We start from the raw sequence: 27,938 nt of genomic DNA, 5'->3' as shown, positions 1-27,938 counted from the left end.
TCAATGTAAAAGTAAACCAAAGAGGTCTGGTTCCTGTATCGCTGTGCCGGGCTGAGCGCTGGAGAGCAAGCACGCTGTCGCTCGGTCGAGGAATCCGGGAGCAGGCTCAGCAGCTGAGCTTTCTCATCCAAGCTCTGTAAGTACCGGCGGGGACGTGCAGCGAGGGGGAGAGGGAGGGAGATTTACCAGCTGCAGCTCGGGAAGGCAGCCCTGGCTGGGCTGAGAGTTTGGAGGCAAGCAGATTGGGATGGGAGTCCTTGCAACCCGGGGCAGGAGCAAAAAGCACATGGGTTTGGGTGCTGCTGGCTCCACGCGGATGGGAACGGGGCTGGTGAGGAGCATCTCCTAACGAGCATCCCCTGATGAGCATCTCCTGAGGAGCACCTCCTACACCGGGTGCTGCAGGGGAAGGGGAGGGCTGGAGAGTTTCATGCTGCTGCAATGGAAGAGGGAGTCTCATTGAGGGAGATGTGGGTGAACTGGTGCAGGTGAAAGCCAAATTTGTGCTGGTCCACCTTCTAGCCAGGTACATGTGCGTGTGGATGCACATTTGACGTGTATAAAGCAGGCTGCAGGCTGTGCTATCTGAGAGATTCTGTGTGAAAAAAAAAAAAAATGAATATTTCTGGTGTATCTCCCTATTCTGACTACCTCTGTCAAGTCCGGCTACGTATACACGTACACATCTTGCAGATGTCCCTGTGTAGGGATGCAGAGCTAGACATAGAGCTTTTTCACTCAGACCATGAAAAAGTGAGAGAGGGCTCAAAATGAACTTTGCAACATACCATTAGGAAGCAGGAAACTTTCCCCAGGAAAATGGTATGGAAAGCACCCTTGCTTTGGATGTTCTTGAATGGGGGAAGCAGCTGGTGGGTGAGAGGGATGAATGGTCCCGCGCGCAGCTGGCCGAGACGTGTCTGGCTGCAGTACATCATATAGAGAGCACCTCCTGTCGTGTACACAAACCATAGTCAGCGGCGGAGTGTGATGAATTGGAAATGCAGCTCTTTGGACCCATTTCAGCTGTGTTTTGGTAACACGAGGCGCCTTCTTTCCTACGATTTCTCACATGCCAGGGCCAATTTCTCTCCTTCAGCAAAAAGCTGTCCCTTTTCCTGAAATGGCCGCTCCTCCAGCAAAGCTGAAACTACCCCATTCAAAAGTAAAAGGCAGTGGGCATAAAAGTTTAATCCCTATTACATGTGCCTGACAGTCCCAATTGAAAACCACCGGGGCAAATGCCTCTGTCATCCAATATTAGATGCAAAAGGCTGCATCTCAGCTCCTGCTGCAAGCCCTGAGCAGAGCTGGAAGAAAACTAGAATGCCATGTACAAAAAGAGGCAGAAATGCCCACCACCTCCATGTCAGAGCATCCAAAGGCACTACCTTCAGTGGGAAACTCTTTAGTAAGAAAAGACAGTTTTCTGTCTCCTTTGCCTGCAGAAATCTCTGCCAACCCACAAAAGGGACAGCAAATCCCCTTCTTCCCCCCTCTCTTCTTACAAGGACACATGGCCACTTACCGTATTTATTAATTAATTAATAATTTCAGCACATTTTTCCTAACTCCATTTGAGACTCCTTTGCCTTCCCCCCGTGTGCTGAGACAAAACACAGGGAGTGAGCCATCTCTTCCCTCCCTGCGGAGCGCAAAGGCGCCGAAAGCGCCCTACAAGTCTTCCTTCCCCCTGTTTTGAAGAAGGAGGCAAAGGCCAAGGAAGGAATTGTACATGAAACATCCCTCACGGCACGTTCTCCCGCAGGCAGTGGAATGGGGGAGGCTGCCGAACAGAGCAATAAATCCCACCCCATGCACGTACAACGCCGCCGCGGCGCTGCTCCCCCACGTGTGCACCGCAGCCCTCCGAGCACAGGGGTGCACCCTGGGGTGATGCTGTTCCTGCAGGGACGTGGGGCTGTCCCCCATGTCCCCCTGTGTCTCCCTTCAGGGGCTGGAAAGGCCAAATCCTGCACCCCAGCTAGTCAGAAGGGAGGTTGGCTGTCTGCATTTTAACGGGATGGAGACATGTAGATGGGGATTTTCAGCAGGCAGGTGCTCAGCACACTTGGGGAAACCTCACCCTTTAAGGAGACGCGAGCCCCAGCATCTAAAAATGCAGACGTCCACATTCCCAAGCCTTTTTTAAAGCGGGAGCCAGAACTCCCCCATGGGAGTAACACTCAGACAAACACACTCAGACAAACACACAAAACACATATTGCTTGGACTTTTCTTTACACCAGAGCAGGTTTCTTTACACACCCGGGTGTTGGGTTTAAGGGGAGGTAAAACCATGTATCACCTAAATGTGCATCTTAACAAACCTCCTGTAACATCTAAGGTCAGGTCTACAGCCCCATCTGAGGAACATCTGCTGCTTCTTAGCAAGCCCTTCTACAAATATTGTAAGGATCCTGACACCTCTATTTGCTCTCTCTTTCACCTCCCCTCCAGTTTTCATTCTTGCATTTTAATTTGTGGCATTTCACTCAAAACAACCGGTTAAGGCTACCCACAGAGAGAAAATCCTATTCGGTGCTTAGCAGAGAAACTCTCCCCTTCCAGTAGGTCCTAGGGAGACACAGAAGAGTCCGGCCATGCTTGACAAAGCCCAGAGGTCGAAGAAGTTGTGCTGAGGTGAGGGGTGAAGAGCAAGGTGTGAAGCTTTGGGGCGGATGGGTCTGGGCTGAGCTGGGCTGTGACACCAAATTGCCATCACCTGTTGGGATGACACTAACCAGGGGCACTGCTGTTCGATCTCAACGTGATATTTACGGGGATCAATATGCCATTAGAGTGTAGACCCAGGGGACTGAATTCTTTATTGCCTCTTACACATAATCCATAAAAGATGTGCAAGTCATCTATCGCAGCCTAAGTGACCATTGTCACTCAACAGACAGGGTGACCTCTTCCACGTCACTACAGAAGGATTTACTGGCAAATGTCCCCTCCTCTTCATGGCTCCAGCCACCTGCTCTGCAAATACCTGCCAGAAAGCTGGGGCTCTGGGACATGCCCTAAAGCCACCGAACATGGGATATGGCTCCTGGTGCAGCGGCCAAGCTGATGGCACCCATCACTGAGCGCACTCGGGTTGCCACTTCTCTCTGTAGGACACCCGGAGAGATGGATTTGGGTCTCCCTGGGGAGCTGCCCCATAGAGGAGCTGTCACAGGTAGGCTTTGGCCTCGTGGATGAGGCTGGGGAGGTTTGCTGAAGCTCTCTGCTTCGTCCAGGACACCAAGGGCCTCATCTGGCAGGACGCAGAGGGGAAACTGGGTGGTTGCAGCCGGGCTTTACCTGCTTGCACTTGCAGAGTGGCAGTCCCCCAGAAGGCAGGCTGTCTCCTTTTCCCCTGCTCGAATAAGCCAAGCAATACATCTCCAGGAAAAATTCAGGCTGCCAAGGCACGTCACGCTGTCTTCAGCCACCAGTTATGTAGATAAATTGATTGTCGTGAGAGTGACGAAGCAGCGCAGCAAACAAACTTGCAGGAGCACGGCAGCCCGTTTTTCACACGCCAGGCTCAGGGCTTCCTGCAGCTTTGATCAAACACACCAAATTGTCTGCAGACTGCATTTGTTTTAGAGACAGACTTGGGAGCTGAAGCAAGTCAGCAAGGGGCAGAGCTTTCTAGGACACTGATCACATTCGTGCAGTGCTGTGCAGGGTGAATTGAGCAGGTAGCGATCGTGGGGCAAGCTCGCGCGGGGCAGGGTTGCATGGAGCAGGATTGCACAAGGAGAAGCACAGGGAAACACGCTGCCCCCGAGCTACCCCTTCTCCCACCGCCCCCAAATGGATTCAGAAATGCTGGGAGAGGTGCACAGGCTTTGCATATCCTACCCCGTCTCAGCCACACGGACTCAGCTGTCACAGCCCCACGTCCCGTGAAGCCACCAAGCGGCAGGCGCCTCGGAGGATGCCCAGGACTGAAATAGCAAGGAGCAGACATCAGGAGCCAGAGTCACTGGTGGGGAGAGGAAGGGGAGTCATGCTGCCTCCAGCCCCTGCCTAGATTAGGGATGTCTCATACCAGGGCTGCTCGCCTCCCACTCACCACGGTATTAAGTTCGCCCAAGGAGCCAGAGCTGCTAAGACACCAGCAGCAATAAATCCCGACGGTGTGGCTCCTCGTGAGCAGCTTACCTAGGAAAGTGCCCGATTATTTTACACATGTTGATTTATTAATACACTCAGGAGGGCTTGAGCCACCACTTCTTGCCCAAGGGAGCTCAGCCGTGGAGCTCAGCATCTCGACTCATGTTATTGGGACTGATAAACGACTGGCCGTGATCGGGTGGCATATCTAAAAATACAGGGCCTGCGGTTTATTTTTCTTGGAAAATGGAAAGACACCCAAAGAAGCACAGCCCAATTTAGCAACCACAGCAGGCTGGATTTTTGCTTTAAAGAAGCCAGCAGAATGTGCCCGTAAGGAGGTGACGTTTGGGTTGTGGTACAGCCATGGGATTCACCTGCAGAGCCTTTTCCAATGCACATACCCATTCATCAGCCCATTTAACGCTATTTATTACATCTAGTAGTGCTTTTCCAGGATAAAATCCTTCCAGGCGATGCAAAGGGCCACAGGGCATGGGTGCCAAATGGCACTTTGCAGCACCACCTAAAATAACAAAGACAGAAGCTATGAGTAACAAGATGATGTTATGGAGAGGAACGACTCATCAGTGACAGGTTGAGCTTTTGCTCCTGATAAAAAATTCACTTTGAGGCCAAAAACACAAACTGGAGGTCTCCCATACACCCTACCACCCATTGCCTCAATGAGTTGAAGACCTCCTTGGTAACTGGTAGTGATGACCTGTTCCTGTCCATAACCTCATCCAAAGCAGAGAAAACATTCCCCAAAATTTCCACCTGACCCGGGCCCACTGCAGGTCCCCCATGCCGCCTGTGAGGGATGAAATCCTGTAGCAATCCTATAGCAAAACCCACCAACAGGACCAACAGCGCCTGCTGGATTCTGCTGCCTATCCATGGGTTTCCAAGAGAAAAACTGACTACGACATTGCAGTTTCTTGCAAGAAACTCATATCACATACTAATTTCCTCCTTCGCTTCCTGAAAAATTAGCAGGAAAAGGGTATTTCTGCACCTCATTCTTAGAGGGGCCATTTCGATAATAGGGAAACTGAGGCACCTTCACAGACAGCAGCTTTTCCCCGACAAGGCCCCTTGCACAGAGCTTGCTGTGGGAGCAGGGCCCGCCTGCAGGGACAGGAGCTGTAATTCCAAACAGCTGAAAACACAAAGGGAAAAAAAAAATAAAAACTCCAAAATAACAGGCAAAAAAAATCAGCAAATGTACCAGCTTCTTCCAGAGGCAGCAATTTTAGGAATCACTTGTAACCGAGCAGCAGCAGGGTTGGGTGTTTTGTTTTGTTTTTTTTTTTGTTTTGTTTTGCTTTGTTTTTTTCCAAATGGGGCCCTTTCTTTTCTTCATGTTCCTATAGGGTTTTTCATCCCCGTGGAATTTCCTACCATAATCCACCAGATTTATGCTGCCCTGTTTCGGACCACAACATCACTGAGCTCCGCGTGCCTCTAACAAAAGGCAGCTCTTCGCAATCTCCACAAAGCAGGCGAACAAAGGGGATGGGAGAAGAGGATTAGCACGGGTTCAGCTTGCAGAGAAAAAAGAGCAGGGAGGGGATGTGATTTTCTGTAAAAGCCTTTTGGGGAGAAAGGAGCCAAAGAGCAGATTTTCTGACTCGCAGGCGTCCTGCCTCCTGGTTGCTGCGACTCCGCGTGGCACCGGGGCATGGGCTCGGCTGCTTGCACAGCGAAGGAGCCCAGCATTGAGCAGATGGTCCTGGCAGCATCTGCTAAATCGGAGCAGGTGGAGGTACCAGATGGGTCCCCTAAGGTCCCTGCTGCTTGCTTGCCGTGTGTTTGTGAATGTCCTCTCCGTCCTCTGCACCCCGCCTCTACGGGCTCAGCTTGGGTTCACCGAATGCTGGAGTTGGGAAGGGACCTCTGGGGCCATATGGCCCAGCCCCTGCTCCAGCAGGGTGCCCAGGACCACGTCCTGGTGGCTTTTGAAGGTTTCCAAGGGGGAGACTCCAAAACCCCTCTGGAATACCACTTCCAGAGCTCGGTTTGAGGTTTTCTGGCTCAGCCCTACCATGCCGTGTTTCCTCCTACCCCAAACACAAGAGCAGAGCGCCGAGAGCTGCTTGGGGACTCTGTTGACCACCCTGAAGCTACATCCCCATGCAGCCAAGCCCAGTGTCCTCCTAATTCCTTCTCTATAGGCCTGGAGCCAGAGCTGGGCAAAAGCCACTCCGCGGGGCCCGTCCCTGACCTTCTGGAGCACGTGTGCCCAAGTGATGCCAAAGCCCCGGCTGCCTGCGTAGCTTTCCCCTCCAAGCACCCGTGTCCCTGTGCGCCCAGCGACAAACAAATCCAGCAGGGATTGCTTTGCTGGGAATGGGGAGAGCTCCGCGGTGAGGTTGTGACACTGGACGTTGTGTTCTTGGCAATTAGGTCCTGAAACTTTGAAAAAAATAGCAAGGAAGAAAAAAAAATGCAAGAAGTGGCTGCTGGCCAGAGCTGGGTTGGGGGGACATAAAGGTTAGAGGGAGACCTTGCAAGGGATCCCAAATGGTGATGGATAGCAAGGGGTGGTTGAGATGTGACGTGCTTTGTTGGGTTGCTGAAGGGTCTCTCCAGCTCTTTTTGCCGGTGCCTTGACTGAGGATCCATGCCACAAACCTCACTGGTGTGACAGTGGGGGTGGTCTGGGCAGACTGGGCTGGGAAAGGGGATCCTGACCCCTCACAGGGTATGTCTATAGCAGGACAGGGCACATCCAGCTCTACTCCCCTTGTCATGCAATAAATGGACACAGGCAGGACCGATGTACTCCACACCAGTCATTTGGGACAGACCTTGGGGTCGCCCGGAGAAGCGGCTTGCTCCTTGTGCCCTGCAGATGCCTTCACATTTTTCAGCTCAGCGAAAACACCATGACCAGGGGAGAGAAACGCAGGGGGAGGAAATGCTCAGAAAAGTCAGTTCCTAAAAATGCAGCAGGCAGGCAGGAAACGGGCTCTTGCACACTTTCTCCCTCATGCCTGACTCACCCACTGGGAGCCACGGACATCATTTGGGAACCACTTTTCTTTCCCTGTTCCTCATCAAATGGACAAAGCACGGCTGCATCCCGTCAGCAGAAGCCCCCGTACGGTCACTGTCTGATCTCCCTCCCTGTGTAAACACGCCGATGGGGAGCCTGTTCGGAGGCTAAGGGTCCTTCTGGCCTTTGCTGTGCTCTGAGGATGCTGAGTGACAGCCCAGCGGGTGCTGGGAAGTGCCTGTGATTTCGGAGCAGTGCCTTGGCAGGAAAAAATGACTGCTGTCTGCTGAGCCTCTTATGTCAGGTAGGTACAGCTGCCTCTGGGCCCTGCTGAGAGGTAATTATAGGGGCAGCTGGATCGTCTTTTATAGTTCACCGCAGCCTCTGTTGCTCATGCTGAGAGGCAGGTAACGGGATGCTGAACGTGATGAGGGGAAGCGGTCGGATGTCCTCCTCCTCTGGGCAGAAAAAGCTCAGGTTTCCCTGCTCTTTTAGTGTTTGTGCCCCAGCTTTGCAGGAGAGTGACAAGTTCTGGGAGGCAAAAGATCCGCCTTCACAACCCACCCTGCTGCCTTTCCTAAGCTGGTGCTTGTGACCTACGAGGTCAGTGTGATTTCTCCTTCTGCACTGGTGACGGAGCAGGAAGGGGGGAAGGTCACAGACCCAAGCAAGGAGCAACCCCAAGCCCCAAGCCCCTGCGCGATCTGCTGGGTCTACCCAAGCCGCCGTGTCTGCCACTGGGTTGCTGCACCCATCCCTGATGGGATCAGTTTTGACTCAAAATGAATAAACGGAGCTCAGCAGGGACAAATCTTGAGCTCCTTCCCATGCCTGCCCACAAGGTTTCCCACCCTTGTGCACAAGCAGGACCAGAGCTGGATACGGGATGAAGTCAGGGTTTCTTCCTGGCCCTCCTCAGCCCCACAAAATCTGTCTGGCTACAAGTTGTCCCCACCAAATATCTGCTTCTCTCTGCTATTCTCACTTCTCAGGGGGGTGGGAGGGCAGTAAAAGTTAGGGCAGGTGCTTTCTTCCACCAGGCAGGAGCTCAGCACCTGTCGGACCCCACTCAGCACCATGAGGCTCTGCAGCAGGGCTGGGACAGAAGCCAGCCTTTTGTTCCTCGTCCTTTGACAACGTTCCCACACTGCTGTCCAAGGCTTTCCTTCCAGGGGAAGGGAACGCACGTCCGACTCGTTAATGGCAATGAAGTGCGATGGAGTTGACCAAGCCCCTCTGCAAAGAAGGATGTTCCTAGTCTCAGTGTCCGCAGATTTTACCCTAAACCAAATGTTGTGTGGTTTACGAGAGGAGTTGGGGAGGGTAAAATGGATGTAGGCTGTCCTCCATGCTGTTAACTTTTCCTGCTGTGGTAAAGGATTTACTCACGTGGCAGGGAGCGGACCACATCCATGTCGTTTCTTCATCAACCCTGCATCTCCATCCACTGGGCAACCTCCCCTGAAAGCAGCCTTCTGAGGACAGGCTTGTGTTTGTGACATTCCCTTTTCCCATTTCCCGTTCTGGTTCTCCTGCCACCTGGTGCAGGAGTGAGACAGTGGACAAACATTTCATGAACACCTGTGTTGGTGGAAAAATGGGAAATTGCTCAAGAGAGGTGGGCTATGGGCAGGCGAGGTCATGTTCTCTGAAGCAGCTAATCAAAAGAGGTTTCCCAGACCACTTAGTGAAGATCCCACTCTTCTTGTGTCCTCCATGCAGTGAGGATCCTATCCTTCAGTATCTCCATGAAGTCATGACCCTAAATAAAGGCTCCTCAACTTTTTGGGCTCTGTTGCATCAGGTCTGGGTCCAGGGCCTACTTTGGTAGAAGCTCTCCTTCAGCACTGAAGAAAAGAATGAATTTCTGAGGATCTGTTCAGTCTAACAGAGGCTAAATTCAACATCCCGACAAAAACAGGCATGTTCAGACACGTTCATCTCCACTGCTATGGGATTGCTAGCAGTTATTATGGGCCAGCAGCACTCTCCCATACCCTGACTATTGTTATCCCAAGTGCTAATTTCAGCTGATCCAATACCTTCTTCCACTTACACCCTGAAGGCATCCACTCCAATATTTAATATTGTTGCATTCTCTTGGAGGTCTTTTACAACCTTAATGCTTCTATGATTCTATGATATTGAGCCAACAAGCTCGAAAATTTTCCACTTACTAAAGCTTCCCTTTTTTTCTGCTTTCCCCCCTCCCTTCGGGAGCATGATGAACGTCTGAAAACTGAGAGATGATGGAAGCTCTTCATTCATCAGCTATGGTTACAACTCCTCCCAAAGCTGAGTGTGGGAACAGTGTCTGGGCCAAAGCGTGGCCCAGAACCCGGACGGACCTCCTCCACCTTAAGAGCAGCATCTGCTTCCCGACAAGGCGTGCTCTGCACTATCTCAGGCACAACTTGAAACTTTGCAGCTGTTGCCACTCCAAGTCTAGCTCTAAATTCAGCAAGGAGGGAGAGGCTGGGACAGTGGGGGAGTGCGGGGTACTCGTTATCCTGTGCACGAGGGATGGGAAGAAAGCTCTTGTGCATCACACAGGAGAACACAACTAAATTGGTCCTCACTTAGGAATGGCCAGGAAGTCCCAGAGCAGGTGAACAGAGCATAGCTAACAATACCTCATCCTGAAGAAAAGTCTCCTTGTTTTTTTCAGTCTCGTATTTGTAACTCCAGAGCTGTTCCCTAAATATATCAGGTTTGTTGACACACTAGTAGAAAATTAAGCATTTGCTACCATAGGCAATAAGAACAATAGGGTCCAAGTTCACCCTCCTCACCCAACGCTGGTCGGTTTCTTCTCTTTCTTTCTTCATCTTGCTCAGCTCCCAAGAATGAAGGAAGTGAAGGCAATTTTATTAGCCAGAGATGACTCACGGAGGCCTTCCAATCACACTTGCTTTCCAAGTCATAAGGAAGTGAAAAGCAGATGAGATCCCAGGCACGTGCCTGAGCTGGAGGTCAGTCGTGAAAGGCTGGGATGGCTGCATCAGGGAGCACGTAAAGTCAAGGGGGATGTTCCTGAAACTGGGGGAAGAATCTGCCCCTCATTCTGAGGAAACTCAAAATAGAAAATCAATGAAATAACCAGACAAAAGAGATCGGCTCAGACTTCCTGGGAAAGATCCAAGGGTGAAAAACTAATTCCAGAAAATGAGGTCAACCTTCTCTAATATCCATAGCTACTGTTTGTGCTCCAACGAGACACGCATGTGTGGAGTTTACCTCTCCTCTATTTATGGATTTGCCCTCTTGACCTGGAATTCAATGCCTCTCAGTTGATCTTGTTGTGTTGTGACGGGCCATATCCTGCCTGTTTGTTGTGCTGGCACCGGTGTGGTCTTTATCTAAATGGTGCGGCAAGGCAGCAGCCCAGGGCTGGCACTAAATTCCTATCCATTCTCCCTGTCCTTCTAAATAATTACATTTCATGAAATGTTTTGCTTCGCTGTTTTTTTCTGCCTTTTTTTCCCAAAAGCTCCTTTTTCCCTAAAGCTCCTGTAAAGCCTCGTGGAAACAACATCTGTGCATCTTTGACGCCTAACCCTCAGAAGATGGCTTTTTTTGGCACCTAGTCTAGACCAGAAAACATCCCATCATGAGGAGGGGTCAGGGATTTGGGAGATTTGGGTCCTCAGAGTATTGGTCAACAGAGACATCTCAAAAGCTGGTCCAGTCATGTGCTTTGAGCCCATCTCAGCAAGGTGACACTTCATTATGTTGTGCCCAATCTCACCTCTTCTCCTGCGGCCAAGGGTGAAGGAAAACTCAGCTCCAGGATCTGATGCCTACAGTGACTCTAGCACCAGAAGGAGAGGTCTGTGTGAGGATGGACAAATGTGCTAGGGAACCTTAGGCTGTCTATTTGCACCCTCAAATAGCCTCCACTCAGCCACTTCAGCCTAGTCCACAGACAGATCTGATCAACCCCTCTCTCAAATGACTGCAGCCAGAAGTCACCAAGGCGTGCAAAGTCACCCTTCATCTCCCTCTGCCAGGTCCTTTCTTAGGGTCTGGACAGCTGGGCTGGCTCAAAGCACATCCCAGGCATTGTGTCTTTGGACTAGCACCTTCCTGCGAGAGTCAGGGATGTTTCTGTCTAACCCCAGTTCATGCAGAGAAGTCAAAAAGAGAGGTATTTCCCTCCCATGTCACACAGTGGTGGCTCGGTGAATTGGCAGTGGCCTTGAGCTGACTGAATGCTCAGCAAGGAGATTTTGTTCCCACAGAGACATAGGAAAAAAGACCTGGGGAGGGGACAGGGTGGGCAGCAACGTCACTATTAGTTCACTAGAGATGTTCAGGCATTAGCACAGTGAGGAAGGCTGGAGCCCTCTTTAGCGTTTCCAACACTTCATAAATTTCAGAGAGATTTAGGGCAAGGAGCCAGATGTTCGGGGAGAAATTCTGAACACTAAAAGACAAGTGGAAATATTTTTTTTTTTTGGTAGTGTGTATTTTTTCCCATTAGTTGCAAGGCTATATTTAGAAGAGGGGGGGGAGACAGAGAGCGCGCAAGAGAGATTAGGCATTTCTTCATGTTCTGTAGTCACTCCAGTTGTTCTGCTTGTAGGAACAGATGTCTCTTTCCTGGGGTGATAGCAGTCAGGTCCACGAGGAAATTTTCTTACCGGCAGCTCCTCTAACATAGAAGGGAGATCGGGCCAGAGGTAAGTCAGTCCATCGTGGAGGGATAGACCAGCAGATGCTTTGGGATGTCGGTCCCAAACGGGGGAGTGAGTGATCGGGGAGGTGGCAGCGAGGGGGCCAGGAGGGAGTTGCTGAAGATGTGACCCCAAGCCTGGAAATTGTGGTTATCATGGCAAAGAGCCCCAGCAGGGCGAGGTGGAAAGGGCACCTTGTCGAATACGTGCATGAGCTACTCGTAGAGCTCATGGCTCTGCCCTTGCTGCAGGTGTGGAAGGTCACCAGAAGGTGCCTGGGCTGCACCATGGGGATGCTCTGGGCTGCAAGGGGTTTTTCACATCGTGAGCTTCCCATTGTGGGGTTTGGGGGCTGTACTATGATATTTGTGTGTTTTCCAAGGAGATGGGGGGTGATGAAAGGCATGCAAAGGTGCTGGCTTTCCCCTCAGTTAAAAGTACTATGCTAGCTCTTCTGAAAGTTGGGGGCTGTTTTGTTTGTGTCTGCGTAATGAAATTTGGGGAAAATAAATTTGTGCAGATTTTCGAAGCCAGTAGATAGGTCAGTGCATTGCCTGGCTCGGGGGACCGGGGATGTTTTATCCCTGGCTGTGCAGAAGGGTGCAAGTTCAGCTCTAGGAAAGATGCTGTTTTCTTTCTCTGAATCATCTTGCTGGGTCAGCCTAAGGAGAAGCAGATTCTCTCCAAGATCCTTAACAGACTTCTTCAGAAATGCTCTCTGCTTTCATAGCAACGCACCCTTCAGCACCTCAATGTTTTTCCAGTTTAATCCAGAATTTGCAAACCCCTTAAGGCACTGGGTGGGGAGCTGTCTGCACAGCGCAGTGACGTACATGCCTAGGGAGGGAAACCACAGCAGCCAGTCCCCAAAGGGTTAAGATCTGGTAATCCATCGGGCGATTCCTCAAAAAAAGTCTGCTCCCTGGGTTAATCATGGCTCCATGCCTCAGTTTCCCCCCTCAGCCAAGGGAGCAGCATGGCTTGAAGTGAGCATTGGGTTGCAGAGGTGCATCTGTGCTGGGCTGGTCTGCTGCTCGTGGGGAGGTGCGAGCACACCGAATTTTCCATCAGTCCCTTATCCCCACCTGTATTTGCATCACCTCCATTACTCCGTGGGTGTTCAGCTTGGTTTTTTCTGTCCTGTACCATACAGAGCCGCGGGTACTGCCCCATGGCAAAACTCTGCTGCTGCTCTTCCCCAGCATCCTGCTCAGGCTTCTTGCCACGGGACAGAGCCAGCAGGCAGCGGGAGGCAGAAAGAGGGAAAAGTATTCGTAGATAGCTAAATTTGCAATTAAAAACTTCCTTTTCCAAAACAAGGGGTAGATCACAGGCCTGATGTCGCTCAGTTTAAACTCCCATCATGGTTTTGTACATGCCTGTGAAGTTCCTGGATGTGCCTATATGGTAATTCTCACTGCAGGGCTCTCCTTGGACACAGCCAGGACAGCTTTTATTCCAAACTGACATTTGTAGCGCTGTGTCCCAGATACCCTTGAAATGCTAGATGGATTACTTTAATCCCCCAAAAAATCAAATGCATTTCTCTTGTACTGTTGCAGCCTCCCAAGAAGACAGGCACAGATCCATCTCTACTGGCTAGACCTACAAAACTCCAAGCCCATTAGCTTCTTTCCAGATTTAGCTTTAAAAAGAATTTTAAAACTTCTTGGAAGTTGTTTTGTTTTTTCCCCAAAAAAAAAGATGTACTTTCCCCTCCTACTATACTAGTCCACTAAGGACAGAGAGGGATCCAAGCAAGAAGTCATGTTCTGATTTCTCTTACAGAGCTAAAAATGCTCAGTACCTGCTGCAGAGATGTCAGACCATGCTTCCTCATGACAGATGGCACTTGGTAGTAGCCTTGGCGAGCTACAAGATATTGATCTTTGCAGTGCTAAGAGCATGATTTATAGGGCATTCACCAAAACACAGCAATTCTGTCACTCCAAGGCCAGGATCTGGTAAAGCAGAAAAGAGGGCTGTGAAATATGCTACGGTATCCATAAGTTGTTGTAGACATCTAAATGTTGTCCTGAGACGTCTGGACAAGAAGGAATGTCCTCAAATTGCACGAGGGGAGGTTCAGGTTGGAAATGAGGAGACATTTCTTCTCGGAAAGAGCAGTCAGGCATTGGGACGGGTTGCCCAGGGAGGTGGTGGCATCACCATCCCTGGGGGTGTTCAAGGAAAGGTTGGACATGGTGCTTAGGGACATGGTTTAGTGGGTGACATTGGTGGTAGGGGGATGGTTGGACCAGATGATCTTGGAGGTCTTTTCCAACCTTAATGATTTTATGAGTCTATGATTAGCACTTCTAAGGTGACTTGTACAAGCAAGCTTTGTAAGAGACGTGCTGAAGGACCTCTGGATGCCCATCACTGCTGGGTGCACGTGTGTGGGTCTGGAGGGGCAGGAGACCTGCAGCTTGTATGAACAATCCCACTTTGTTCACTTGTACCTGTACGTTTGGGCTCCTTCTTTCAAAGTCTGAGGCATTAGTGCTGCAAATGGGCACAGAGGAGGTATAAGCTGTGCAGAACTCCGCCAGCATGTGAATTTCCTGCTCTGTGTATCTTTGGGAGCCTCGTCCCATATTTTCCATGCATGCTCAGATCATGGTTAGGGGACAACCATGCAGATCTGTCAGGTTTAAAACAGATTGTCTCTGGGGTGTCCCAGACGGGCCATCCATCACCTGGTGTTAAGCAGTCAACTCAAGCCCAAATGCAGAGAGCAGACAAATCGAGCTAAGAAGCCTCCCTCCTAGTCACTTTGCTCCGGGAAGAAGAGGAATTTAGTTGTGTTCCCCCTCCTCTAACCAGCAGGGATCCTTCATCAGCTTGGATGACCTGCTGGACTAAATCATTGAGCAGGTACCCACAGGCTACTGCTTGTCCCCAGCAGAACCAGGCAGCTCACAGAGGACCTCATTTTGCCCTTGGGTTTTTTTAGGAAGCGTGGGGTACACCCGTGTGCACAAACAGCATTGAACACAACAGGGTGGGGTAGAAATATCACAGAATATCATAGAATCATTAAGGTTGGAGAAGACCTCCAAGATCATCTGGTCTAACCATCACCCTACCACCAATGTCACCCACTAAACCATGTCCCTAAGCACCAGGTCCAACCTTTCCAATCAAATCACAACTCATGGCAACACCCATTGCCCATCCATAGCAGGGCACTGGAGGTGGAGGACCATGGGTGGTCTTGCTGGGCCCATCAGACAGGAGGCAAATGGCTCAACAGCATCCCAGGATTGCCAACTAATATTGCATTACGTAGCCTAAAGGACAGCATCTGGCCATGCCTGGGTCAGGACATGCAAACTTTTTCTCCAGCCAGCTGTAAATCTGATTCTCAAGAGCAACTAGAGAGCTGCAAAAGTCAAGGGCAGTCAAGATGTGGCTGAGTGGTGCTGGCACCAGGCAATCAGCTACCATCTATCCACAGCCAGGCTGGTTCTGCCATAAGGAATATATGATTTGTTTTAAATCTGAAAATATTTAATATCAAGCAAAAAAAAATGAGAGGCAAGCAAAGCACTCTAAAAGAAGCCATTCGGTCCTGTTTGCAATGTTTCGATGCCAAAGCAATTGTGAATTTGCAAGGAAGAAGACCTAAATGAAAGGATGTGTGGTGGAGAGTGCTAGTAAACTCCTTGCAGGTTCATAATAGAGGAAACAAAGGTAATCTGGCTGTGCTCAGTGCCTAGTTGTGTGTTTCTCAGCTCTGGCTTCCTCTGTCCTCCCAGCATTTTTCAATCTGTTGGCTAATTTCAACTAAAATTTGGCAGCAGGGAAAGATCACCTCAATTTTCAGGATATTAGGCAGCAATGAGAGGAGAAAGTTAAACAAGTGCTGGAGCCAAGGGAATAGCTGGAACGTGAATGCTCATTAAGGCAGCCGGGTGTCCACATGGGAAAAAGCTATTAATAAGCATCTTAAACAGAGGAAAGCTTTCGTCCAACCCTTTGAGCCACTGCAAGGCATGAAACCATGAGAAAACAGGTGTCATCATCCGACCCTCACAGAGCCGTGTGTTTTGTGTCTCCAAAGCGCCTTTTAGTTCCACAGCCTTGGAGGAGGAGGAATAATCCTACCCTGGACTGGGTTTGACAGTTTTCGACTGCAATTCCCCCACAGCCAGGTGTTTCATACACTCCGTCCAGCCACCCTCAGACCAGGGGGTTCACCAGTGCCCAGGAACCAAGTGAGAGCAGAGATGTGATGCCCTCAAATACGGGATCCTCCCCACCCTGGGAATAGCCCCATTTCTGCTTTGGGGTGGGATTTTTCTCCTCCAGACATCAGCTCACAGCCTGGGGGCTAGATGGGAACCAGCTTTTCCCTGTTGGCAGCTGGATTCATTCTCTTTCTCTCCCTTTCTCCCTCCGTTCCCACTGTCAGCAAACCCACCCTCCCCAGGCTGACAGAATGAGCCCTACCATGTATAGGGCAAGGTCCTCAACATGCACAAAAACACCATATTTGGCCAGTTTGAGCCCGAGTTGAGTGAGAGCTTGCCAGAAGGAGAATCAGACAATTTAAACCGAAAGAGAGTGAGTTTAACCCTTCTTTTATAAATAGGATGATAAATCACCTAGGGAACTTTAAACACGGAGAGGCTGCAAAGCTAAACACATGCTGCTGCCATGCCAAGGTTAGCAGGCAGGACAGGGTGAGGGGGACAGGGGGATGACGGAGGAGCCAGTTTGCCAGGTCAGATGGTCAGATTCAGGACAGGGAGATGAGGAAAGCTGAAGCTGTTTATACTAAACAACGCTTGCTCTCACTTACTAATGTCCTTTTCATCTTTCCCATCCCAGTGCGTGGCTCTCTGGTTCTCTCTCTGTATGCAGAGATGCTATCTGCACACACCAATAAATAACCCTTTTGGAGAGTGGTTAGGACAAACCTCCACTGCATGACCTGCCTTTTCTTTTGTATCCCGTTATTTGAATTGCTGAGCTAGATCCAAAAGTCCTCCGGGTCAAGGAAGCAACTCCTGTTGATTTCAGCGAGCAGGGGGTGAGGCTTAGGGCTGATGCAGAGCTAAAAGTCGGGTGGAAAGAAATAAAGGATGGCCAAGGATATCCTCCTGGGGTATATGTAGCACTGAGCTGCCCGTGCTAAGTGAACAAGAGGGATGCCAAGCAGCAAGCGAGCAAGACAAGAGGCAGCAGGTCCTGCTTTCAGCACAGAGACCATCTGTTTCCTATTTGGCCCAAGAACGATGGAATTGGTTGCGTCATGCAACGAAGAAAAAGTATTTCAGAGCAGGTCCCTGTCTCCCGGCGCTGAGCAGGGACCTTTATCAGAACGAGGGAAGCCAGGTCAACCCCCAGTCTCCATCCCTCCCCTTATCCCGTTCCTACCCAGATGCCTGCTGTACTTTTAAGGAAATGCTACTCACGGCCAGCCAGACAAAATCCAGCCTGAGAGGTATAATATAACAGCACAAGCTAACTGGCGTGTCCAGACAGCACTCCGATGGGAGGATATTTACCCATCATGGACTTTGCAGACTGCCAGCTCCATGGAACAGGGACTGCATGGAAATCTGCGGAGCTGCGAGCTGATTTAGGCATGGAGAAGTCCAGCTCCAATCTCTGTGGGCATTTTAGGAAGCAGGGTGGCACAAGGGTTATCAACTCTGCTAGAAAAGATGACTACGGTTCTTGGAGCTCTTCATGAGTTCATGCTAGAGCTGCACGCCGTGAATAGGTACCATAGCAAAAAGACGTTTTTGGAGGCTGCAAAGCTTCTCATGTGCTTATCCATGACCTTCACTGACTACTCCTTGGTTATGCGTAGTTGAACTGACCCCACTTTAACACCTGCATAAGTATTTCTGATGGCCGAGACAGGGAGACCTGGTTGGGGTAGTTTTGGATTCAGAAATGCAGGGAAGGGGGCAGAATTGGAAACCTTTGGAAATGTTCGCTTTTCCTCAGACACGAGGTCACGCTGCCTTTCTGTTCAGCCTGCTGCAAAAAGGGGCAATGTACCTTTGTCAAGGGCTTGGAGACCCAGAATGGAAAAATGCTTAGTAGCTGTTAACCAAGGGTTTGGTCCAGCTCCATCTCATTAAAAGCACTCAGAAGAATGCTGTTGCTTTGCCAGTCAAGCTCTCCATCCTTGCTGTTTGTGAGCAATCCCACAAAAAAAGGTAAAAGGCCATTCACCCGAATGTCCATCAGCAACAATTTGATTAGAGGAAGACTTTTCCCCCTGCAGCCTAAGAGCAGCTTTTCCATTGCTTGCCAGTGAGGAAATCTTCAGAATTACTTACATTTGTTACGGTTACTTTCATGTAACTGCTTGTATTGTGAGCCCAGGCGGGGCAGCGATAGAGTAGGAAGAGACATCAGCTCTAACACGGCTCCTCCATTACAATTTGGCAAAGTGCTGCCTGTTATTCTTTTGGGTGATTACAATATCTGGAGTTTATTTCACTGCACATGGAGCTCAGTCGAAGAGGGGACTATGTAAGCCAGCACACTGTATGTGCTGATGATTTTCATTTCTGTGTACGGGCAGTACTCTTACGGGATACTTTCCTATTAGGCTAAAGTGCCCTACATACCTCAATAGCATTGTGAGGATGGGGCACATCTGAAGGCAATTCAAGTTACTTATTTCACTGAAGCAGGATAAGAAAAATGAAAGACGAATATCAGGTGCTCCTGAAAAGGGATCTGAGACTGAGGAAAAAGCTTGCAGAACAAGCAAGCTAACAGCAAGCAGTAAAATCAGAGCAAACAGCCAACGCCTTACAATTACAATAGGAAGACAAATGCACACGCAAGTCAATACCCATGAGTGCCTCCTAAGGGGTGGGATGGGTGATTTTGTCTTCTCCTCTTGCTCACCTACCTGTATGAACACAGATATACAAGCTCATGCTGCGCTCGAGAGGCAATGGAGTCTTTATTTCCTCTTTTGCACGGTTGCAGTGGCTTCAGCAGCTCTCCCCATGACAGCATCTGTAAAGGGAAGCCTGGGAGCAGATCCAGGCATCTGCTGGTTTCAGTTTGTGTTTGTAATTAAAGAGCCACACAAACAAACAGAGCAGATCAGATGGTGAGAATATTAGAAAATCATGAGAAAACGGGCCAACTTTCTACATCCCTCCCATGCGTCTTTCTCAGGTGCCACACTTCGCGATTCCACTGCCTTCAGCCAGTCTTGGGTCCAGTTTTTCCTGTTACTTACCATCAGCATCCTTGGCACAAAGTCAGAAGAGACAAGACTTTTCCCCAGGAGTCTGCAGGCTCAGTCAGACCCAGACAAAATAACGTGAACACGTGTGCGACGTTGGCTGCCGCTGGAGTTCAGTGCAGGGGGAGGTAACCCAGCCACTCCCAAAACACATGTTCCAACATCTGGTTGCTGATGGAGATGTCCTAAGTGCAAAACTGGACAGAAGTCAGGGCTGTTCCTCTTTGCCCAGCAGCTCTTTGGGACGTCTGACACCAGGCTTCAGGATCTCAGTTCTGCAGGATAATTTGGGACTGGGCTTGATTTCAGGAGGGTTTTTATGATTGAGCATCAGCCATTCCAGTGGGCAACCCAGAGGCATGGATTTGAGCAGCTACCTAAACATGACAAATTGCCATTTGCTTATAAACATCCTCCCAAGTTCAAGGATACTAAAACCCAGCTTTTCTTTTCCTCCACCTCCACCAACTAGATGAGAGGCAAGAAACTAGGGCAGCCACCAGACCCCAGGCTGGCTGACCTCACGATGGCAAAGTCAATTCTGCAAACATCTCCAGAGGGAGCTTGATGGCAGACCTAAATTCTTAGTCCTAATCTCTGCTTTTGCTCAACAAATAGTCTGCTTTAAGATCACCTCAGTGAATGATACAGAAAAAACACGATTGTCTATGGCATCCCATGAGGACTCTTCATTGAAGGGCTGACCATTTACCAAACACGCTTCTTTCCCAACCCTCTCCCAGGTGAGAAGGAGCAGGAAAGCAGACTCCCCTTGGCCATTCAGTCCTCCCCAGAAGTTTGCCTGCTCATATCCTGACTCTATTCGTCAGCACAGGATCAGAACTTCTCTGCTGGAAAACACCTGGACATTACACAAATCCAGGCTGGGTGGAGAATGGATTGAGAGCAGCCCTGAGGAGAAGGTCTTGGGGGTCTTGATTGATGAAAAATATCAACTTGAGCCAGCAATGTGTGCTTGCAGACCAGAAAACCAACCATATCCTGGGCTGCATCAAAAGCAGCATGGCCAGCAGGGTGAGGGAGGGGATTGTCCCCCTCTGCTCTGCTCTTGTGAGGCTCCACCTGGAGCCTGCATTCAGCTCTGAGGCCCCCAGCATAAGGAGGACATAGACCTGTTGGAGCAAGTCCAGATGAGAGACAAGAGGATGATCAGGGGGCTGGAGCACCTCTCCTATGGAGAGGATGAGAGAGATGGGGTTGTTCAGCGTAGTGAAAGCTCCGGGGAGACCTTACAGCAGCCTGCCAGTACCTACAGGGGGCCTACAGGAAAGCTGCGGAGGGAGTCTTTGTCAGGGAGTGTAGTGATAGGACAAGGGGGAATGGGTAGATTTAGATTAGACATTAGGAAGAAATTCTTTACTCTGAGGGTGGTGAGGCCCTGGCACAGGCTGCCCAGAGAAGCTGTGGGTGCCCCATCCCTGAAGGTGTTCAAGGCCAGGCTGGATGGGGCTTTGGGCAACCTGGGCTGGTGGGAGGTGTCCCTGCCCACGGCAGGGGGGTAGAACTAGATGGTCTTTAAGGTTCCTTCCAACCCAAACCATTCTGTGATTCTGTGATTATAGTGGATTTTAAGCTGGAAAAAAAGCCAGCAAGAAGTGCGTTCTAACTGCAGACAAGGCAAAGTGAAGACAGTGCTACAACAGGAGGATCATGCCCAGCAGATCGAGGGGACATATTGCCTCCAACAATTCAGCACTGGTGAGGTGTCCAGCTTGGTTCAACTGTGTTCAGGGGAAAGCTGAAAGACAGCAGAGGGTTACCAGATGGGAGGAACCAAGGACGGCCTGGGGCCGACCAGCTGGAAAGCAGCTGTGCAGAAGACTTGGGGTCCTGGTGGACACCTAGATGCACATGAGCCAGCAATAAACCCTTGTGACAACACCCTTAGTGTTGCCTTAGGACGAACATTCCCAGGAGGTCAAGGGAGATTATCCATCTCCTCTGCTCGGCACTCAAGAGAGTCCAGCCCAAGGAATTCCAGATAGCAGGACTTTGTGATTCATTAGCCCAAAAAACAAGCTCTTGGTGGCTGGCCACCAACAGCCTGAAACCTCTTGAAGGCAACGGGACACCCTCAGGTCATCCTCCTGATCCCCAGAAGCAGCAAAAAGGGTTAGTGCAGATAGGAAATCAGCTGCCAAAGGATGTGGCAGGCTTGGAGGAGCTTGATATCAGGACCCCCTTAGCATCTCGAGCCTTCCCCATTGAGACACACAGCCCAGGCACACCGCGGTTCCTGCGAGCCCTGGGAGATGTGTTTGCGGCTCCTTGTCTCCTCGCCCTTCCGCACTTGGCTCTTCGGTAACAGGGATTTCAAACCCTCATAACTCAAGTCTTTCAACATCATTCTCTGCTGATTCAAGCTGATTTTTTTAACCTCACAGTCCTGCTCAGCTGCTTTGAGATATTCCAGACATTTTTCAACCATTTATTTTTATTGAAACCAGCCAAGTCTCTGTATATATAGGGCTTTTTTTTATCTTTTTAATATACAAATCAGTTTAAAATAGTGTGTAAGTCAGGAATGATTTGCAAATTAAACTGTCAGACCCTGGCAGGAGTGGTGGCTGACACCCTTGGTTGAAATTTCCCGGCTGCTGTTGCTGTGAGTGCAGATCTCTAGAAAATGCCACACAACCTGCTTTCGTTTTCCTGGAAACTTCAGCCACCCTTTGCTTTTAGGAAAGTCTCACCATTCCTGAAGATGCTGCTGCATGTAACTCTCTAATGGGATCACCTGGTTAAGAGAAGGAATGGGATATTTTAGGAGTCAGAGGGTGGGGCTTTGGTTATACTAATAGCTTGGGCAAATGTTTTCTGCTTGACAGCACTATCCTGCTCCCATGGGAGGGCAGATAGAGGCCCCATTTAGGAAGAAACTGCTCCCATGAAGAAAGAACTCAAAAGATGAGTGCCTTGTTCAGGAAGTAAGACTTGGTAGGACTCTCATACTGGTCTGAACCTCCCTCCCACAGCAGCAAATGGACTGTGCATCAATGCACCCTGCTTACCCTCAGCAACCCCGTCCACTTCTCCGGGCCATTGGCCATGTGGCCGGCCCAAGTATGACCCAAACCCCTCAATTTCCCTTCTCCTCTCTGCCCCCCTTGCCACAGTTCACTTCTCTCTTCTTGCTCAGGTCTTAAATCCAGTTTTGAACAGAGCAGGGGAAGAGCAACTTGAAGTGGGGATTGCACTGTTTTGGGATTCCCCAAAACACGCTTGAAGTGGGGATCGCACATCTTCCCCAAAACACTGGAACCACCGGAAGACAGCAGATATAAAAGCAGATATTTTCCTAGCAAGTACCAACCTGCCACTTAGTGTATTGACTGATAAGCTGCCTAGAGAGTACAGCAATACATATAATTACTGAGGATGTGCAAATACATTGGTTAAAATGTTCTCAGGACAAGATTCTGAGCCTTAAGCTGTGATATATCCATCAATAACCCTCTGTTTCTTTTGTTCCAGCTTGCTGAGAAGGCAATGACCATGCCGACCTCCTCCACCCAACTGCCAGCTCTTGACCATATCAATGCCACCCAGCAACCCAACTCCAGCATCTACTTGTTCTCCATGTTCATCCACCCTGACAAAGACCTGTACAGAGAATTTTACAGCCTGTCGATTGCCCTGATGGTGGTCAATGCCATCATTTTCCTGGTGGGTGTCGTCCTGAACAGCTTGGCACTGTATGTATTCTGCTTCCGTACCAAGACAAAAACCACCTCTGTTATTTACACCATCAACTTGATTGTTACTGATCTCTTGGTGGGCTTCTCCTTGCCTGTCCGGCTCATCATGTTCTACAGTGCAGGGGACTGCCTGCATTGTTCTTTGGTTCATATCTTTGGCTACTTTGTCAACATGTACTGTAGCATCCTCTTCTTGACCTGCATCTGTGTTGACCGCTACCTGGCGATCGTACAGGTGGAGGCCTCACGTAAATGGAGGAACCCTACGTGTGCCAAGGGGATCTGTGTCTTCATCTGGATCTTTGCTACCGTAGTGACTTTCTCCATCCTCACCACGGCAATACAGTTTGCCCAGTGCTGCCTCTCCAAGATTCTGGTCCTGATGGTCTGTGAGTACTTCTTCCCCCTCATCATAATCATCTTCTTCACTGCCAGGATTATGTGTGCTCTCTCCAAGCCCAGCCTCATGCACCAGAGCCGGGAGAGGAGAATGAGGGCTGTGCAACTCCTTATCACCGTCCTCATCATCTTCATGATCTGCTTCACTCCTTTCCACGTGCGACAGGTAGCCATCTCCATCAACTCCAACATGTCCCATAAAGTCAGCCTCCTCGTCTACCACGTGACGGTGACTCTGAGTAGCCTCAACAGCTGCATGGACCCTATTGTCTACTGCTTTGTCACCAACAACTTCCAGTCAACCATGAAAAACATCTTCAGGAAAACCGAGCCAGAGCAAGCCAACGTGGACATTCTGGGCACAAACAAGAACTCCAAGGGCTCCAACGCAATCATCGCATTCTCCAACACAATAGGAAGCCCTGTGAGCTTGCCGTCACCAAGCAGTGTCCAGATCTAACCTACTTCCAAGGGGACTTGCTGCAGGAAGCCGGCATAATGATGCTGGAACATTGCTAGGGTGCATTGTACCATTGCCTGACATCTTTTTTTAGGGTGAGGTTCAGAATGACGGTGGCGGAATTTATTCCTCAGAAACATTGTGGTCTGTTTGGAAAATAGAACTTGCAGTGTGGTTAGTACCAATACAAAAGAGAGATTATTAATTACTGTTCCCAACAGGAATGTTTTCTTTGTATTTTAATACAGACATTTTGCTAGCAACGAATTCCTTTCTGTGGTTTTCTTTTCCTGTTTGACATTGTAATGACGACTACGAGTCCTATTATGACTTAGAAAGCAGTAAATCCCTCTGTTTTCTATGAAAGCTTTCAGGTCTTGGGCATGTGCTTAAGAGTAAAGGATAAAAGTGATGTTTCCAGAGCTATTCAAGATTTTCAATGCCAATGGAGCGGGGCAGAATTATTCTAACCCACCTATCCCCAGTAACTACTCAGTTGTTTCTGAAAAAAGTCTGAACTTTCTCAGGGGATAGATTGTGAAGTCAAGCTGTAATGTCTCCTCTCACTATTTAAGCTAAAAGAAAAAAATATATGTGGGTGTGTATGTTTTCATGCACATTTTCTGGGCTTGGGGAGAGGTTAAGGATATGTTCCACATTTATTTGGATCCCTAAATCCCCTAAATTGCAGATGAGCATACAAAAAAAGCTGTGAAAACCAATGTGCTTTCCAGCAAACTCTGCTGCTCGGCTCTCTCTCCCTAAAGAACAGCCAAGATGAAAAGCAGAACCAGACTGTGATGCTATACTACCCGTGTCTGAGTTTTCTTCCTGGCACATTGTGAAACCAGTGCTCGCAGTCCTAATTCCCTCTATCGGTTCATCCACTCAGTCATTTAAAGGCTGATGCTTCCAGGGACAGAAAAAGATTCCATCTCAAGCATCCAGGTCCAAACTCACCCCAGCATAAAGCCCCTAGGATGATTTAGGAGCCATGTTTGAAAGGTATGTGGGGATATGGATGCCAGGAAATTCTGTCCACAATAGTGGGTAAATGTCCTCATTTGGACTTTACCAATTAAACAATGCCAATACTAAAATTATCCTAGGAAAAGAGCAAAGCCTGCAGCGTGAATGGCAATAATGTTTGTTGCTGCTCCATTTCTCCTCACTGTCATGGCTACTCCCCCTCCATCTGGAAGGCTACTCTGAAGTCATCAAGTCTACTGAAAGGAGTGACCCTGACCTCCACATTGCCTAGGTCCCCAGGGATATAACAGGCACCCAGACACTGCCTGCATGTGCAGGCACTTTCACGCATATGTCTCTTAACGCTGCATCAACGAGTGCCCAGGGAAGGATTCAGCTGCCAAAAAGCCCATACCTAGTGCCATGGTAGGCATGATAGCGTATCCGCACTACTCCAGCTCCTGCTGCACAAAACCGTGGTTCTCCTGCAAGTCCTGCACAGTGCCAACAGTCTTATCCTGGTGGTGGAGTCACTGTCCCTGGGGGTGTTCAAGGAAAGGTTGGACGTGGTGCTTAGGGACACGGTTTAGTGGGTGACTTTGGTGGTAGGGGGGTGGTTGGACCAGATGATCTTGGAGGGCTTTTCCAATCTGAATTATTCTATGATCTTCAAGTATCCCAGAGCACTCCCCAGGCACAGACACTTCTGCTTGGACAGCTGAGTCCTTTGCCTGAAATAAAACCATATATCTATAGTCTACAAATGGGCAGTGCTCACTTAGCTGCTGAGGGACCTGCAGGTCTCCCCTTGAGGACCAGCATGACACGGTCAGCTTCAGCCAGACCATTAACTCGGGCTCTTGTGGGTCCTGGGGCACAGCTTGTCACTACTGGGGATGTGACTTGTCTGAAGGCCTCCTGAGCAATGCAGGTGACTCAGTGCCCTTTAGCAAAGGGACCTCTATTCCTCTGAAGAGGACTTTTCCCTTCCTAGAGGTTGGGATGGCAGCCACCAACACAGTGGTACATCCCACGGGGTGTAAGACTGTTGTCCTGGCCGTTGCTTCCCATTCTAGACATGGCCATGGTGAGTATTCCCATGGTACTCTGTTTTCCTTTTGCCTCTTCTATTTCTTTATTCATCTGCAAATTACTGACTTTGATGAGGCACCTAACAGCCAAGGTCACCTTCTTGGCTGGTCTCCGACAAATGATGCTTCAGCACCCACAGATTAGGCTCTCGCTTCTTGGCCATGCTAGCCACTTCGCATTTCTGCCACCATTTTCCACCAGCCCCTCATTTTGAGAAAATATGCTCCAAGGATCTGCACTTCCATGCAGACCCCCAAAACTCATGCCCACCAACCCGCAACGTGCTCTCAGACCGCGTTCTCATTACAGCTAACTTGTTTGTAATGAAACTGTGCCTCATGTATACAGAGCTGTTAACACTACTGCCTTTTGCCAAGACTGTTTCAGAGAAACTGGAGCAAAAGTGCAGGCTGGGTGCATAGCTTATTCTGGGTTCTTTGTTCCAACAAGCTACAATTTCACACCTCCCTTTCTTCTGCTATCAGCGGGGTTTTTGCCATATACAGAAATGCTTTAACATCTTTCTTAGTGCAGTTGTTTCTTTGTGGCCAGTATAAAACCTCCAAGATTATTTGCTTAGATGTTTAAGTTCCTAAATAGTGTCTCAGCTGAATCTCTCTTTCTGCTGTAAACTTAACTTGCAGTAGGCTGAATTCCCTTTACTTTCAGTGTATTATTCACTCCCCATAAGACCCATCTGACACTGAATAATTCTCTTTACTTGGTAAAGCCTGTTGCTTTATCTAGAGCTTTCAATGGTCCTTCTTCCATTTCCTCCTAGCTCCAAAGCAGGATCAGGTCTTTTATCAAGAACACAGTCTCCAAAAACTGGCAAGCTGCTAAATAATTCACAAACTAGCCTATTTTATTAGCGACTTTTTGTGCTCTCCGTTTAATCCATATTGTTTACACATGTCATTTTTTCCTCAGGGTACAGCACTTGCCAAACTTCTGTCCTAGTTAGAGTCAGAATTTTCTGCTCAGGGTACAATGTAGAAAATCAGTACCAAAAATTTGGCTATCATAGGAAATAAGCTTCCAATAGCACAGGTTTGTTGGGCTCATTCCACTTGGCATTTCTCATTGCTGCTGAAGTCCCTTTCAGTTCTCTCCCAGATTTCTCTAGGCTGGGGCCAAGTCTCTTGCCCCTTATCCTCTCCATCCCTCTGCTCAGGTCTCATCTTTGGTTGCCTCCCCGTGATCAGGTTGCTCAGAGGGGTTGTGGAGTCACCTCCTTGGAGACCTTCAAAAGCCACCAAGACGTGGTCCTGGGCACCCTGCTGGAGGTGGCCCTGCTTGAGCAGGGGCTGGACCAGATGGCCCCAGAGGTCCCTTCCCACCTCAACCAGTCTGGGGTTCTGCGACCACCAACGGGATTGCAATAGTCCTGTTCCTACCCCAACCTGCCCTTCCTCTGATGAGAGCAGCACATCAGAAGCTGCACAGGATACAATAGGAAAGCCTCCACAGGCACCGTGAGTAACGCCATGCACCATTAAATACACTCAGAGGCTGCGAAGGCAGAGCACCTACAAGACGGCTTTTGCAGGGCGAGCTTTTATGTTGAGTATTTGAAGATTTAGATGCCGAATGCCCAACGATCTCAAACAAAATCAGACACTTAACAGCCTTTGAGAATCTGAGTCATTAGCCAAAGGCTGAAATATTAATAGGGTTGGATGGCATTGCATAGCATGCTATCACCGCCAAGTCCGTGGCAGACAGAATACAGTGTTCCCTAAAGAGCTTAACAGCAATAAAGAGCTCTGTAAAAAGCTCCAGCCTTTCAGGGGAATTACATCGTTCATTCCCCTTTGATGTACCGTAGTTCTCTTGCACATCTCAAATCCTATGAAGTGAATTAGAAATATCCTCTTCTACCAGCTGCCCAGAGGCTAGAAAAATAAAATAAAATAAATAAAAAAAAAGATACTGTGCAAAATCTCACGTGTTTTTTGGGGTCTCAGCCATTCCTGGGACAAGAGATCTCTGTTAATAGCAAGCTCGCCTGCTTGAGTCACTGATGTCTGTAGAGGTGCAGAATAGCCAGCCCTAGGTCACAGTGCAAACACAGCTGGGCCCAGCAATGATGAAAATCTGCAATTTTGTGCCAGAAAAGGAGCCCCTGCCTCCACATGTGGGGTTGTCTGCCAGATCGCCTTCCTCCTGGGCTCTGAGCAAGCTCTGCCCCCGCTCCACAACTGCCTTGATAACTGCAAAGGGGAACCAGCACAGCGCTGCTTGAAGGCGATTTCTTCCCTCCTGTTCATCCCTCTGGGTT

At 49.4% G+C, this 27,938-nt stretch overlaps 1 protein-coding gene across 1 annotated transcript; it reads left to right on the top strand.

Moving 5' to 3' along the window:
- On the top strand, positions 1–27,819 carry GPR20 (G protein-coupled receptor 20). The gene is made up of 2 exons (XM_080581695.1): positions 1–136; positions 22,514–27,819. Exon 2 carries the CDS (start codon positions 22,529–22,531, stop codon positions 23,594–23,596), a length of 1,068 nt encoding a protein of 355 aa, XP_080437821.1. The 5' UTR covers positions 1–136; positions 22,514–22,528; the 3' UTR covers positions 23,597–27,819.
- Positions 27,820–27,938: the final 119 nt, after the last annotated feature.

This window comes from Anser brachyrhynchus, assembly GCF_964034855.1.
Source record: "Anser brachyrhynchus genome assembly, chromosome: 2".
NCBI lineage: Eukaryota > Metazoa > Chordata > Aves > Anseriformes > Anatidae > Anser > Anser brachyrhynchus.
Note: the sequence above shows the minus strand (reverse complement) of the source record. Positions and strands in the feature narration are given on the sequence as shown.